The sequence below is a fragment of the Antrostomus carolinensis genome, unplaced genomic scaffold (assembly GCF_000700745.2).
Source record: "Antrostomus carolinensis isolate BGI_N321 unplaced genomic scaffold, ASM70074v2 scaffold48335, whole genome shotgun sequence".
NCBI lineage: Eukaryota > Metazoa > Chordata > Aves > Caprimulgiformes > Caprimulgidae > Antrostomus > Antrostomus carolinensis.
In genome coordinates, this window is record NW_010317962.1 from 13,394 (window position 1) to 27,270 (window position 13,877).

The following is a 13,877-nucleotide window of genomic DNA, read 5'->3' on the forward strand; positions in this document are numbered from 1 at the left end:
AGGCTAAAATCTGTCATCTTTCTCCAGCACTAAATTAATTTAGCAAATAAAAGGAGACCTGTGACCTTCATGTGTATATGTTGACTTGGATGGTTATCATGTGTAACTCACGAGTCTCACCATTACGGTCATCTTGTTTCTGTGTCATACAAGACTTAGTGGCTGTGGCTATTAAAAAAGATACAAGTGTCTTGAGGTTACACTACCTGGAGAGGGACCCAATAACAGTCTATTTGCTGAGTCTGTAAATCATGGAAAATGAAGATAGAGAAAAATCTACTAAGTAACCTCATCCATTCCTTCAACCTGTAAAATATGGTTTCCTGCAGTATTATATTCTGTTTGTAGCTTTGTCCATTCTGGTTTGAAATTGGATTTCTATACCTTTCCTTAACAAAATAGTGCATGGCATGAGTGTTAGGAAGTTTTTTCTGACTTTCAGCCTGTGAGTTTTTTCTCTGCCTAATTTAATGTCATTACTTTGAATTCTGGGTGTGAAAACTGAAAATATTTAAAGTTAGGAAAGTTTTAAAGTGCCCCACATAAATGTGAGACTTGACAAGGGTTTTAGTAATAAGGAACAGAGGGAGGTGTCTGAAAACACCTGGTGCTCAGTGCTGAAGTTTCATGAGTGTTAACTAGATGAAAAGAGAACTTGTAGAGTGCAATGTGCTTCCAAGGTGGCCAGGCTAACTGGAATGTCTTTTTGTCTTGCAGAAGATGAAGCCCATAGTTCAAAGAAGACGATCTACCCCTTCTGCCATTACTAAAGCTCTCAGCAAGTCAAAGTACCATTCCAGGTAAAGGAAGTACCTTTCTGGCTCCTTTTTCCACCTTTCTGCATGTACAGACTGAAATGAAACTGGTTTTCAAATTAATTCAAAAGTGTCGAGGACAATTTGTTTGTGGGCAAATATGGAAGAGTTTCTTTTTTACTGGAATGGCATCCACCCAACTGGCTGAACAGTCAATGAGTGTGTTTGGCTGATGGATTCATTGCTGTTTAGTCTACTCTCTCGCCCGCCACAGGCAGTGGTATGAGAAGTGGAAACAGAGATGCCCTAAGGAAAGAAAGAGCCGATGCCACAGGAAGGACAGACAGGAGTAGCCACAGGAGAGAAGCTGCCCAGTGCAGACCAGTATATGGGGACTCCCCTCCCAGCGCTGTGGGCAAGGAGCACAACAGGGAGGTGTCAGAGGACTGGGGGGCAGAGAGGGCCCATGGGGCCTACCTGTGCTCCCCAAAGGCCCTCTGGTTTGGGCAAGAGCAGGGTCGTCCCCATCCCCTCATCTCTGAGTGCGGTGAAGGGCTGTAGTTTAGTTTAATTAACGGGAAGGAGCCTGTAAGCTATCCCCAGGTGAGCAGGTCCAGCCAGAGCTGCTGGAGGCAGGGGAAGGCCAGGTCCTGCAGCAGGAGCCAGTGGAGGCAGGCAGAGAGGGATGCTCTACACTGGGAGGATGCAGTGGGATGGAGTGAGAGCTTTCCCTTACTACCCACTTAGGTGGATAGGTTAAGTGGTGACCTTGAGGTGAAAAGCTCCCTCTCTTGCCTGGGACTCCAGAGCCATCCAGTGCTCTGCTGGTGCTTTGCTCCTGCGGATGTGAAGCACCAGGAGTGTCAGCAGGTAATCAGGTACAAACATGCCAGACGTGAATCTTCTGCTGAAATACCAAGTGCTAGCTGTGAGCCGAGCTCCATGGTCCTTTAGTAGGAGCTGAGCCCTCTTCAACATCATCCCCTCTTCCCCCTGCAGCACTGCGTAACTACTAGATAGAGATGCCACACTCCTTTCTGCCTTGCTCTGAGAGCAATCTCATAAATAACATTCCCTGAGGATTTGTTCGGTTTGATTTTTTTTTTCTCTGTAAGAAAGAGATGATAAAGCTGAACTGATACATTTTGATCCAGACCAGCTCTCCTGAAGAATACTCCTTTTATATTACACCATTGGTAAATGATGCATAGTAATCCTGCTTTTCTGAAACAAGCGAGTGGGGTCAGTCTCGTAGGATCATTTAAAATAAAGGGCAGGACTGATTTTCATTTGGTTGTCTTCTGACCAAGTTATGTGGTTTCTTTGTCATTCCCCCCCCACCCCCTTCGAAATTGCACTAAATAAAGTAGAGAAGAGAAACAAATTCTTGACTTTATTTGGCTGGAGAATGTCCCTGTGAGGGAAGGAAGCTTTAAACGTTTCTCATGATGGATTGCTGTGGAGAGAGCTGGTACAGTGCCATCTTTGCTTGGGCCACCAGAGTATTGGTGAGATTTTTTTTTTTGCTATCCTGCTGTTGTGTTTACAAAGCTGTGTAACTCCTTCAGCTTTAGGAAATCCACTGCTGAGATTGTGAGATGGTGTGGCTCCTACTGCTCAACTGACACACATGGAAAGCTTTTAATATCAAGTTTAAAGGTGATTTAGCTTCTCACTTGTAGAGGCAATGGATGCATAAGCTGACAATTCACTTGCTGGTATCTGTGGAGTGGTGAGGAGGGAAGAGGGAATTTCTACTTGCAGGACTGTGGGTGTTCCTGTGACTGGGGGATGATTTTAAAAAAGCAACTACTGCTTAGCTTTAACCTCACTCCTGTGAAATCAAAGGAGCCCAGTTATGAGGCCAGTGGAAATTGTTAAGGCTAACAATGTGAAAAATACTACCCTTAAAGCTACTGTGTTTTGTCATTTGTTTGTTTAGAGATTGCTCTCAGACTAAAGTAGTATTGCTGAGGGGTGGAGAGGAGATAAGTATCTCTTCCACATGCATCCTTGCCTGCAGGCAAGATACACATTTTTGTCTATTTGTAGAGACGGGATGATTTCTGGGGTTTTTTTTTCTCTCTACGTAAATCTAGGACCTTGTCTCAAATATTAGCTAACTCAGTCAGGGTCGGGCACACGAGCATGGTCCCTGAACAAGGCTCAGCAAAGAACTATTGCTTGTTTGTTCAGCACAGTCTCACCTGTAGAGCGAGGGTAGACCCAGAAAATGACTGTGGGACCTGTTGTACTGCCAGCACTGCTGACCAGAGCCAGGAGCAGTGCTGAGAAGGTGCTCTGGGAGGGTGCTGGGAGGCAAGTGGGGAGATTAGCACTTGGCAGAGCTCTTCCAGCTGGGGGGAGCATAGAGAAAGGATCTGGTTTGATCCCGATGACAACTTGTTGACTGCAGTCAACATGAAAAAAACCATTGGGGTTTTTTGGAAATGGTCAGCACCTATATCAGTCTCAGCAGAAGTAAGATGCTGGATTGCAGCCAGGCAAGCCAGAATCAGATGGCTGGAATTAGATGAGTACACACAGTTCGTTTTCTTTGTCTTGCAGCCCTTGCATTGACAAACATTTCAGTACAGATGGAAAACATGGGCAGAAATGGCAGTCCCTCCCCAGGCCAGGCTGAGCAGGGCCATGAGCAATAGGTTTTCCTTGTTCTTTTCATGTCATAGCTACACACATGTGCAGGAAATAAGTGTTTTACCTGAGTGAGAAATGACTCAAATATACATATTTCAGCAGCTTAACCTCCCCAGATTTTGCGTGGGCATTTAAGCAGTTTTCCATCTGTCTGAGGCTGGTAAAATTAATTGGGCAGAGGTAGGCAAATGCAGTTCATAATTGAGAGCAATAGGGGCAGTGCTGGGAGGAGCACGGGGCTATGGGGCTGTTCCAAAACAGTCACCTGTGTCCAATTATGAACTCTTGTAAGAAAAGCTTCTGACAAAGTCTTATGATTTTTCTTCCTACTCCAGGGAAACTACACTTTCCTCTTCCCATTCAGACAATGGGTTGCCAAGCAGGGTGTTCAGCAGCCCAGGCTCCACTTTCATCCTGGATGAGCGAGTACAGCTAACCGTGGGCCTGCAGACCCAGGAAAGACATTTGATCTTGTTCAGTGATGTACTGGTCATTGCCAAGTCCAAGTAAGAGAAATTCACACTCCTTCTCCCCAGTGTGCGCTGTTCAAGCTAGGCTCTGAGCTATTTGTGGAGCAGGCATCAAAACAACTCTTCTTTACAAATGTGCATCTAAAATGCAGCATCTCCCCCTTCCACCTCCAGAAGTTCTTCGTATTAACATTTCACTCTGTTTTCCTGAAGGAAATGGTTGTCTAATTAGTTTTGCCCTTTCCTTTATGTGGCTTCGTGAAGAAATAGCATGAGGGCAAGAGGCAGTAAGGGCAGAAAACTGACTCCTGGTCTGGCTACTTCTGCCACACATACATTAAAAGCTTAGGTGACTGCAGTTATTAGCATTGACAGTAATTAGTGTAAATCACCATCTACCTGCAAGTGGCTCTAGTGAATCACATTGCACTAAGCCACAGCCATCCTGCTGCAGCCGCCAACCCCAGAATTCACTTGCAAAACTTTCTTGTAGTGCCTCTACAGGCCCAGACATTTAGTTCTGAGGGGGCTTATTGCTGTCACTGCATTTGCATGATTGGAAGGTGGCGTGACGAGACTCTGGAGGTCTAGATGTTAGGATCTGGCCTAAGAAATCCATAATTTGAATTGCAGATCCTCCTCCAGCCTGAAGCTGAAAAAGCAAGTGCATCTGAGTGAAGTGTGGACCGGTACATGTCTCAGCGAAGTGACAGAGAAAAAGATGGGTCCCGAGAATTCGTTTGTCATCGGCTGGCCTACCACCAACTATGTTGTCACCTTCAGGTATCCCATCAGACACCAGACCTCCCTCTGCAGCCGAGCAGCTGCCCAAGTCTCTCATGTGTCAAGCAAAACAGTGACTGAGGCTATAGGGTCCTGAACTCTACTACAACCCTTCTCCCCATTGAGTAGAGGACTTCCACTCACATGAGGCAGTGTGGTAAGAACTTAGATGTTGGGAGGCAGTCATCTTAGAAAGATTCCTGCAGGTTGGTCAAAACTCAACAGTAGTTCATTTTCCTTCACATCATTGGACCTGGGTAACCCGTGTTGGCAGCAGAAGCTTCTAGGAATGGCAGACATTGGTAAAGAAATAATAGGAGAAAGAAAATAGCAATTAAAGGTCACTGCAAAAATAAGAGCCCACAGGATGAGTTAACTCCAGCATCACAGAAAGATATTTGTCCCTTATCTGAACACTCACCAGCCTGGGCAGGAAATATAGTCCAGTTTGTTGCTGGGATTTTTTTGTTATTGTTATTTTTGTTATTTGTTAAAATAGGACAGAAGCAGGAAAGGACTGTGCTTTTGTTCCAGGGCTTTGCAGGAAGGAACTTTGACTTACAGCTATATATAAATGAAACGGGGTAGAGTTTCCAAACGCTGTTACCCACTCAGCACTTGTTTGATGATCTACCTCCCTTTTTATCTTCAGCTCTGCTGACCTGAAGGAACGATGGCTGTCAGCATTACAATGGTAAGTGATTCTCCTTTCATCCTCCTCCTGGGTAGTTCCTCTACAGTCCTCAGAATTTGTCATGTTAGGTGTGAAATTGACCTCTGATTTTCAGCTCATGAGGTGTCTAGCTACTGTTTGAAAAATCCACCTTTGAAACCTGAATGTAGAAGCCCCTGGGGGAAAGCAAAATTGGTCTTAACAGTCCAGAAAAGATGAAATCCACTAGAAGATAACATTGTTGGAGCACCTTTTTTCCTTTGGAGCTGGAGGTTGACTTTGCTAATCACTATGGAAAATGTCACAAGTGTTACTGATTCTTCAGATGTTTTTTGATTTGAACTAAAGTTTGTATTTCGTGGCATCTAGAGGCTACAGTTGTTCCTTTTACATGTTATATTTTCATACGTTTCCACCAACATCCAGGCAGAAATGTTTATATAGGTACAGAGAAGGAAAGATGTTTCTTGATTGTGGAGAACAGTAATGATCCTAAGGATGCTGGAAGGTGTTGTGTTAGACACATCTATCTGAATTAAAGTACTGCCATATGGGATTTTGCTGGTGTGGGCCTCAACAAAGATAAAGAAGCCATTAAGAACATGTAACTACAGTATGAATGTTGCATGTTACTGTCATAATTAGTCTGTGTTTATTATAGTGCCAAGGAGGTGGTCCCTTGGATGTCTTGTATCCAAATCCTAGGGTCCTTCTTAAGTTTGGTTGGAAAATTATATTCCCTCCCCTTTTCTTTGACTTTCAGGCATATCAATGAGGTAAAACAGAATGAATATCTGAAGAATCTAACCCTTCAGGTCTTCGTGCTGGATGCTGACAACTGTTCTTCTGTAAGTAAAACTAAGAACCAGACCTGCATTACATGGAGGTCTGTGGGATAGGGACGTGAAGGCAGGGCTCTGGTGCTGCCACTGCTATCCCTGTTTGAAATTCAAGTACCACCTAGAAAGGTTTTAGAGGGTGTGCATCTGGGCAGCTGCATCCTTCCCACTGGAAGCCCACTCAAAGAGTTTTGGTTTGGGAATTCAGCAGGTAGCCAGATCCTTACCAAAGAGCAGATAATTCTTAAAATTATTCTTGGCGTCTGGCTTCTTCTTTCTTTTCCTTCTGCTTCACTTCATAACTGGTGATGGTTTGTGGTTGAGTGCCCAGTCATTCCTATTTTCAGTGCAATAAGTTGAGGATATTGATCATGAAAGAATCACTGGTGTGTTCTCCTGAATAAACTGACTGGAATGTGTCCCAGTTTCTTCATACTAATAGCGTACAATTCTAAGCTTCATGCCAAGCCTGGTGTGTCACTTCTACCTCCTGGGGACTCTTCCCTCAGAGAGAGACCCCAGACACTCGTGGTTTATTAGCACTGTGGTGTGTTCACTCTTTGGAGTGACAGTGGCAGTACTATCAGTCAAACAGAGCATCTGGACACCACCCACTTCCTGTGATTTCTACTGGACAAGATCTTTGGATGGTATAATAATCCCGTGATAGAAGAAGTAGCGGAGAACAGGTTTCACAATGTATAGCCATCACCCTTTATAGCGATTCCAGTGTAGTTCAAATTAGTACAACTCTTCTAACCATGAACATTTAGTAATGACAGTCAATAGACAGATGAGTGACATTTTCCCAGATTTTCGAGCTACAAGAAACTAACCAAACTTCATGCTTTCTTATTAGCTTCCTATATTTTCTCTGTTTTGCTTTCCAGACTGCCACAGTCAATGTGTCCAATGTGGAAACTGCAGAGAGTGTGATGAAAAAGACCCTTCTACAGCTTGGCCTCCCTGTAAGTGGCAGTTGCATAGTTTTCCAGATCTTAGCTAAGGAACCTGGCAATGTCTGGTTTACAGGACAGTGCAGATGTGGAGAAGTCTAGATTTGCTGTAGCTAACCAGTAAGGCATTAATACTCTCTGGACCACAAGATGAAGCAATCTATTTGTGTGGGTACCAAGTATTAGAAACACAGACATGCTTACATGCCTACATTAAATTCAGGCCTTGTATAATAAAGTCTTCTGCATTTCAGAGGACTTCAGTGCTTGCAATCCAGCATTGGGAGTGATCCAGGCTGGTCAAAGGATTATCAATATAGCCATGAAATACTGAACAAATCAGTGAAGTTACCACATGAGCCTTACCCATTGCAGTCGTCCAGCCTTTCCCATTATAGTGTTTAACAGGTAGCTTTGACAGTGTTCTAGTAGTTTCATACCAAGGAAGGTTGTGGAACATATTGCTAAAATAGGCTGGGAAACCATCATGTGGGTTTGCATCCTGCTGGCTCTCAGTCTTTTCTTCTCCTAAACCTTTCCACTTCCACTCTGTATCAGACAGACTGATCCAGAGTGCTGTCCCTCCCAGCTATGCAGGTGTCTTGGAGATAGCCGTGCATGTCTGGCTCTTTGGCCTGTTCAGCTGTTTGCTGCTGTCTGTTGCTTTCTGAGCGGAGTGCAACCTCGTGGACCCTCACCCTGGCCCCCTTCACCTAATATTTTTCTCTACTCTGTTCCTCAATCACCAGGGCAGGACAAGTGAACACCACCTCTGGGTGATCTCAGGAAAAGATGACCCTGCTTACCCTCTCATTGGTAAGAGCTCTCCCATTTTCCCTCAATTCTAGCAGCACAGGAACAAGTGATAAATGATGTGTGTGGCAGAGAAACATCTCAAACATTGCACTCTTCACTTAAAAAAAGTGATGGTATAGGGACTGCGCTGATGTGAGATGTGACATCAAGCTGATGTGGAATGTCACTTGACTTTTATGCATATATGCATAGACATGCCCTGGCCTCTTTAGTACCCAGGTGGAGGTTTTGAGCAACATTGCTTAGAGGCCCATCTGCAGTGGGAGCCATTGGATGTGGCTGCTTCCTCCTGCACAGATTTGGATCTGTTTTCACATAGCTCTGCATCTTTGCTTGCTGTTGACACACACCTCTTTGCTCAACAGGGCATGAGTATCCTTTCAGCATCGCATTGAGCTGTCTCCGGGACTCTGCTGGCCAGCAACAAGGAACCAACAATAACACCCTCCTGGCTGATGGAACAGAGGCTTCCTTCCTTGATCAGCTCCCAAAGGAAAAACAGTGTCAGTTTGTCCTGAAACCCAGGCTCCAAGCTCCAATGCAGCTGAGGAGAGGTAGGGGCTGCAAGAGTGTGTTACAACCAGGCAGAGACTTTACTGCTTTCCATGGCAGTGCCAAACTCTTCCTAGCATCCTATGTGTATCCAGGAGTCGCTCTCATACCTGATTGTATGCAAAGAGGAGGAGGTTGCAGAGGTACTAAATTTGCCTGTGCACATGTTCATACTTAGCTTTCAGTCCTTGGTTAGCTTTCAATTGGAAGCCATTCTTACATTGCACAGACAGCAAGGTTCCCCAAAGAACAGTGATTAAATGGGTTCTGCTGATGCTTGAGAGAGGAGCAAGTGGTTTCACTGCTGTATATTATCTTATAAGAAAGTCCTTGCTTTGCTGGGAACTCTACCTCTGCTGTAGGTCACTCACTGGCTAGTAGGAAGGACAGACAAGTGTATCATGAAGGTCTGCGTTTTCTTTCAGACTCATTGCAGAAACACACCAAGAGGAAGAAGTCTTTGATTGACTGGGCCCTGCGCCGCAGCACCAGCACCCCCACAGGCAGCCCTCCTTCACAGTCACCTACCAACCCACGGAAGCTCTTCGGCCTGTCTCTATCCTCTGTCTGTCCTGATGGGATCCTTCCCAAGCCAATCATGGTAAGGAGCAGGCTGGTCTGTTCATCCTGACATAAACTTGATATGTTTAGCCCAGAATTTAAAGCCACTTGTGGTCTTTATGAGGATTGGATGAGGAAGAAGACCATCACTCTCTGTGATTGAGATCTAGCTCAGTAACAAGGGTGAGAGCATCCCTCTTCTGTGTAGTCCATATCGCTTCATGCACAGATGTCCATCCTGTTTCAGTGAGCGTCTCCAACCAGGTCATCACAAGATGGCAAGGGGCAATGTCAGTGGACTATGCTATGGTACATAACGTAGACCTCATTCACTAGAAGAGTCTACTGGACTCACACTTGCCACAGGATAAGCATACCCACATGAACTGTACCTGCAACTTAGCTGACAGGCTTTTGTCCTTGGTTAAATCATGATAAATCTCTTGTATGTCTGTCCTCTTTCGCGTACTGACTAGTTCTTACACTAATTACTTTATAATACGTGAGGTATAATATACACAAACAGCAGGGTAAAGTGTAAGGCTCTTATGTACAACTGGGTTTTCTCTTAGGATATGCTGCTTCTGCTGTACCACGAAGGTCCCTCTACAAGGGGCATTTTCAGACGTTCTGCCAATGCCAAGACATGCAAGGAGCTGAAAGAGAAGCTGAACTCTGGAGATGATGTCCAGATGGATGGAGAGTCAGTCTTTGTGGCGGCAGCTGTCATCACGGTATGTTTGGCCAAGTAACTCAGCTGTCTGGGCTAATGGTACCTTCCTTTAAGGAAGCAACATGAGTCTTTATGGGTAGGAAATATTTGGGAGGGAACACAAAGCATTTTTCCAGCGAGGCGCATTCTCACTTGATGGCTTGATCCATCTGTGTGCACAAAGGGATCTGCCTGACCCAGTGATGCTTGATTTCGCATGCAGATATGTGCAGTGGCCCTTGGGCCAGTGTTTCGTTTTGCATCTCCCTGTGCAAAACAGCCTCCAGCAGATGATATAGTAATGTCTACCTTCAACATAACCATGGTATCGATGCAGAAGTTATCTCACAGTGCCAAATAACATGCCAGGGTCTAGACTCAGCAATTCAGATGCTGCGCTGATATTAGCATGAAGCCCTTTGGTGGCAGCAGCACAGATGCTCTTTGTCCTTTCTAGGCACACAGAAGGGGCTGCAGGAAGATATGGGAGGGCACATGCCATTTCAGTGCAACTGCTCTGCATCCCCTCCAAACACAGAGACCATGCTCAAAGGAGCTAGCCTGTGCTGTCTAAACCCTAAGCCTTCACCCTCTTATCAGGCAGCAGGCAAGAGGGAAAACAGCTGCCAAATCCAAGCAGAGGGGTTGTGGTGGGTAGGGGATGAAGCTTGTGACAGGACCCAAGTTTTAGTAAGAAAAACCCTATCTTTTGCACTGGCAATTAAATCTGGTCAGAACAGTTCAAGCACCTAAAGTATCAAGAAAACATCCCTGTCTCTTGCTCTTGGCCTAATACAAAAAGCTGTTGACTGAGAAGGATATTCAGGCACTTTCCAGTGCAAGACATACAAGTTGTTAAATAGTCCCCTGAGAAAAAAAACAGCAATCCTCATAGCTGGCAAGTATTTCAAACAGAACTATGTACAACCTTAGGTATGGGTCCTTTATGTGCTGCAGCAGAGATCAGTCCTGCTCTGGAGAAGGGCCAGGGCGCGAGGACTGGCTGTCCACCCTCTGCCACCAGCAGGTCCGCAGTGCTGCAGTGGAAGAGCCCCGAGGAGGACAGCTTGGTGGAAGGGGGGAAGGGAGGAGAAATGTATTTATGTCATGTCTTGTTTTATCTTGTGCTTAATATGAATAAACAATTACTATATGCATCATGAAACCAAAACAAGGAATTCAAAACTGACCAGATTGCTCTGCATGTATATATTTAATTCAGGATTTTCTCCGAAATATACCTGACAGTGTTCTATCCTCAGACATGCACGGACTGTGGATGGAAGCTGTGGACACAGAAAATCGGGTACATAAGATTGAAGCTATCAAAAGGTTTGTAAAAGCCTTTGTAAAAGCTTCTTTTGGTGGGAGAAGGGGAAGCATACAGCCCTAAGCGTAGACTACTTCTTCTGGGAGACTCCTGGCACTGCTCCAGGCCACAGCAGAGCTATTGCTGATTGCCAGTGTCACTGGTTAGAACATTTTCCTTTCAGTGATCTTTTATGAACCTTGTTAACATTTCTGACTCCAAAAAATGTCATTAGAGAATTCTTTTCTGATGACCAGTTCAAATTACCAGAAAGAGCAAACTGAAAAAAGCACGATAATTCAGCCACCAGGAGTACATCAGATGTTAGTGGAATTAGATCTTTAAAAATAGTGACTTTTTTCTTATGTGCACAAAATAAAGCTGATCGTTATATTAGCAGTTAGAAGAAATAGCCCTGCTGAGATGGTGACTGGAACCTTGAAAACGGCTTTACTGCCTTGAAACTGCTGTCCTGAGCAAGAATAGTCTGTCAGCATTGTGTGGGATATGCAGTATATCAAACCTCTTCTTGCTCATGACTCAGCTCAGTTTTTGAACCTTACCATTAGGCCTGGGCCTCCTTTCTCCATTGTCTCTGCAACATGGGACACAGGCAATGGCATTATCTCGTGTGCTGCTGGCCTGGAGCTGTACGCGTCTCCTTTGGGCAGTCGTTACTTTGTTAAGGCATTATGGACTTCTACCCACGTGTTCTGGATGCGAGTCCCTTGGTTCCTCAGGCTCTGTGATGAGAGTGTGTAGACAATATGGATGTAAAGTTGTGGCTCTCACATAAGTTGGTGGAGAGGAGTGACACAGCCTTACTTTATTATCAAATGTGAATGTCTCGAACTGGTTGCAAAAGGGCAGAAGAGGGCAAAAGCTTTGTGCAGATCTTTATGAACAGCATTGTTTTCCTTTGTTCTCACTCCCTGAATAGTCTAGTCAACCAGCTCCCAGAGGCCAACCTCATCTTACTCAGACACCTCTTTGGAGTTCTCCATCACATTGAGCAGAATTCCAGTGTGAATCAGATGAATGCCTTTAACCTGGCTCTTTGCATAGCACCCAATATGCTATGGCTACCAAGTCCCACTGGACCTGAGGAGGAGAGCAGGTCTACAAAGAAGGTAATCTTCCATAGGTTTATCCTCATGTTGGTCTTCACCTTGTACTGCTTTTTATGGGCACTATTTTTTGTAGACTGAAGTAAGACACGGGATCAGTGGCAGTGCTGGCTGAGCAGCAGCTAGGCTTTGTCCTTTCCCCTGTCTAGCTATGCCTGTGCTGGTAGGGGAATTTAGCCACTCAGTTTATCCAGGGTGGAAAGAGAAGCTGTGGTTGCTTTACCAGATTAACTTCCTATATGGACAAGCAAGCACAAGAAAGATGGAGTACACTGCCACTTCAACTGGATCAAAAGCCATCTTGCAGAGATAAAGCAATGAACATACAGTGCATTAGAGGGGAGGAATGCTTGCTTGTAGCTTATAAAGTGTTATCAATAGTAATGAAAATCATAGAATGTGCTGTACCTGGTTCACTGTACTAGTCCATGTAGCTCATATTCTTGCCCCAGGTGTAGTTAATATAGACATATTGCCACGTTCATAACAGCTTATTGAGCAAAAGGTTCTGTAGGAAATTACATCCTTGTGACAGGAAAGGGAATGTTCTGGGTCTGATTTGGTTTGCTTCATGTAGCTGGCTATATTTTCAGGAAACTGACTCTAAATTCATGTTTTTGCCAGGTGGCGTTGTTAGTGCAGTTCCTGATTGAAAACTCAGGAGAGATTTTTGGTGGTGACATTTCTTCCTTGTTTCAAAGACCAGATAAAATGAAGTCAAAAAACTCAGAGGAATCTCTGGGTAGGTTGATGGTACCATATCCTCCAGAAATGTTTAAAATCTTTTAGTAGGTAAACTCCTTATGCAAAAGAGTTTGTTTTCCCTTCCTGTCCCTTCCAAGGAAAAGCACTGGAAAACAGTTGGTTTTGATTTTCCCTTTACCTGTCAGGCATAGGCAGGAAGCAAGGGAAAGCAGAGGGCTGAGGTGCATGACTTCAAATCTGTCCCTGAGCATGGTTATCTTTCTCTGGGGCTGCTGTTCAACCTATTCCAGCCATGACAAGAATTTAATGTAGCTTTAGCAATGCCATGTTCCAGCAGTCTTTTCTTCCAGATTATTTCTGTAAAGCTAACCCAAGTAGTTGAATGGAAAGAGTTGTCTCTATTAACTGCCCTATGAATACAGGCCAGTGGTGAAAGCTCAGGTCATCGAGACAGAATTTTTGATACCATTCCCAGTCCTGATCTGGTCCATACAAAAACAATCAATCTTTTCTTTTGCATGGACTTAATATTTCCCTGCCTTGGTTGTAAGGTACTAAATGGGGTTAGGAGACATAGGCAAAAAAATAATTTGCTTTCTCTGTCCCAGACCTAGGCTTGGCTCAGCATGATGATTCCTCTGATGAGCTGGAATTTTCTGCTTGTGACCCAGAAGGACCAAAGCACCACCTGGTACCTGAAACAGATGCCATTTTTGAACCTTCCAGTAGCTTGTTATTTGGTGAGGATCAGGAAGACTGGGACTTGTTCAGTGAGATCACAGCCTGCTACCAAAGCAAAGCCCAGAAGAACACCAATGCAGACAGCTATGACCTCCTGGAAGAGGAGGGCTCCTTCTGCTCCATTGGCTCAATACGCTCACTCAGCCCGGCCAGGGACCGGTGCTCATCAGAGCCCAGCGTCTGCCTCAGCTCCCAGCTTACTGCTGAGCGCCATGAACCA

At 44.8% G+C, this 13,877-nt stretch overlaps 1 protein-coding gene across 1 annotated transcript in view; it reads left to right on the top strand.

Annotated features, from left to right (window-relative positions):
- The first annotated feature begins 720 nt into the window (after nucleotides 1-720).
- The window catches only part of LOC104525560 (rho GTPase-activating protein 20), a 14,530-nt gene continuing 1,373 nt past the window's right edge, over nucleotides 721-13,877 (top strand). The window contains 14 exon segments of the mRNA XM_010168750.1: nucleotides 721-800; nucleotides 3,749-3,919; nucleotides 4,517-4,666; nucleotides 5,319-5,360; nucleotides 6,103-6,187; nucleotides 7,069-7,146; nucleotides 7,884-7,950; nucleotides 8,316-8,504; nucleotides 8,928-9,103; nucleotides 9,636-9,797; nucleotides 10,998-11,107; nucleotides 12,025-12,214; nucleotides 12,836-12,953; nucleotides 13,525-13,877. The exon segment at nucleotides 13,525-13,877 is cut by the window's right edge and continues 1,270 nt beyond it. Coding sequence (XP_010167052.1) covers nucleotides 721-800; nucleotides 3,749-3,919; nucleotides 4,517-4,666; nucleotides 5,319-5,360; nucleotides 6,103-6,187; nucleotides 7,069-7,146; nucleotides 7,884-7,950; nucleotides 8,316-8,504; nucleotides 8,928-9,103; nucleotides 9,636-9,797; nucleotides 10,998-11,107; nucleotides 12,025-12,214; nucleotides 12,836-12,953; nucleotides 13,525-13,877 — 1,971 coding nt within the window.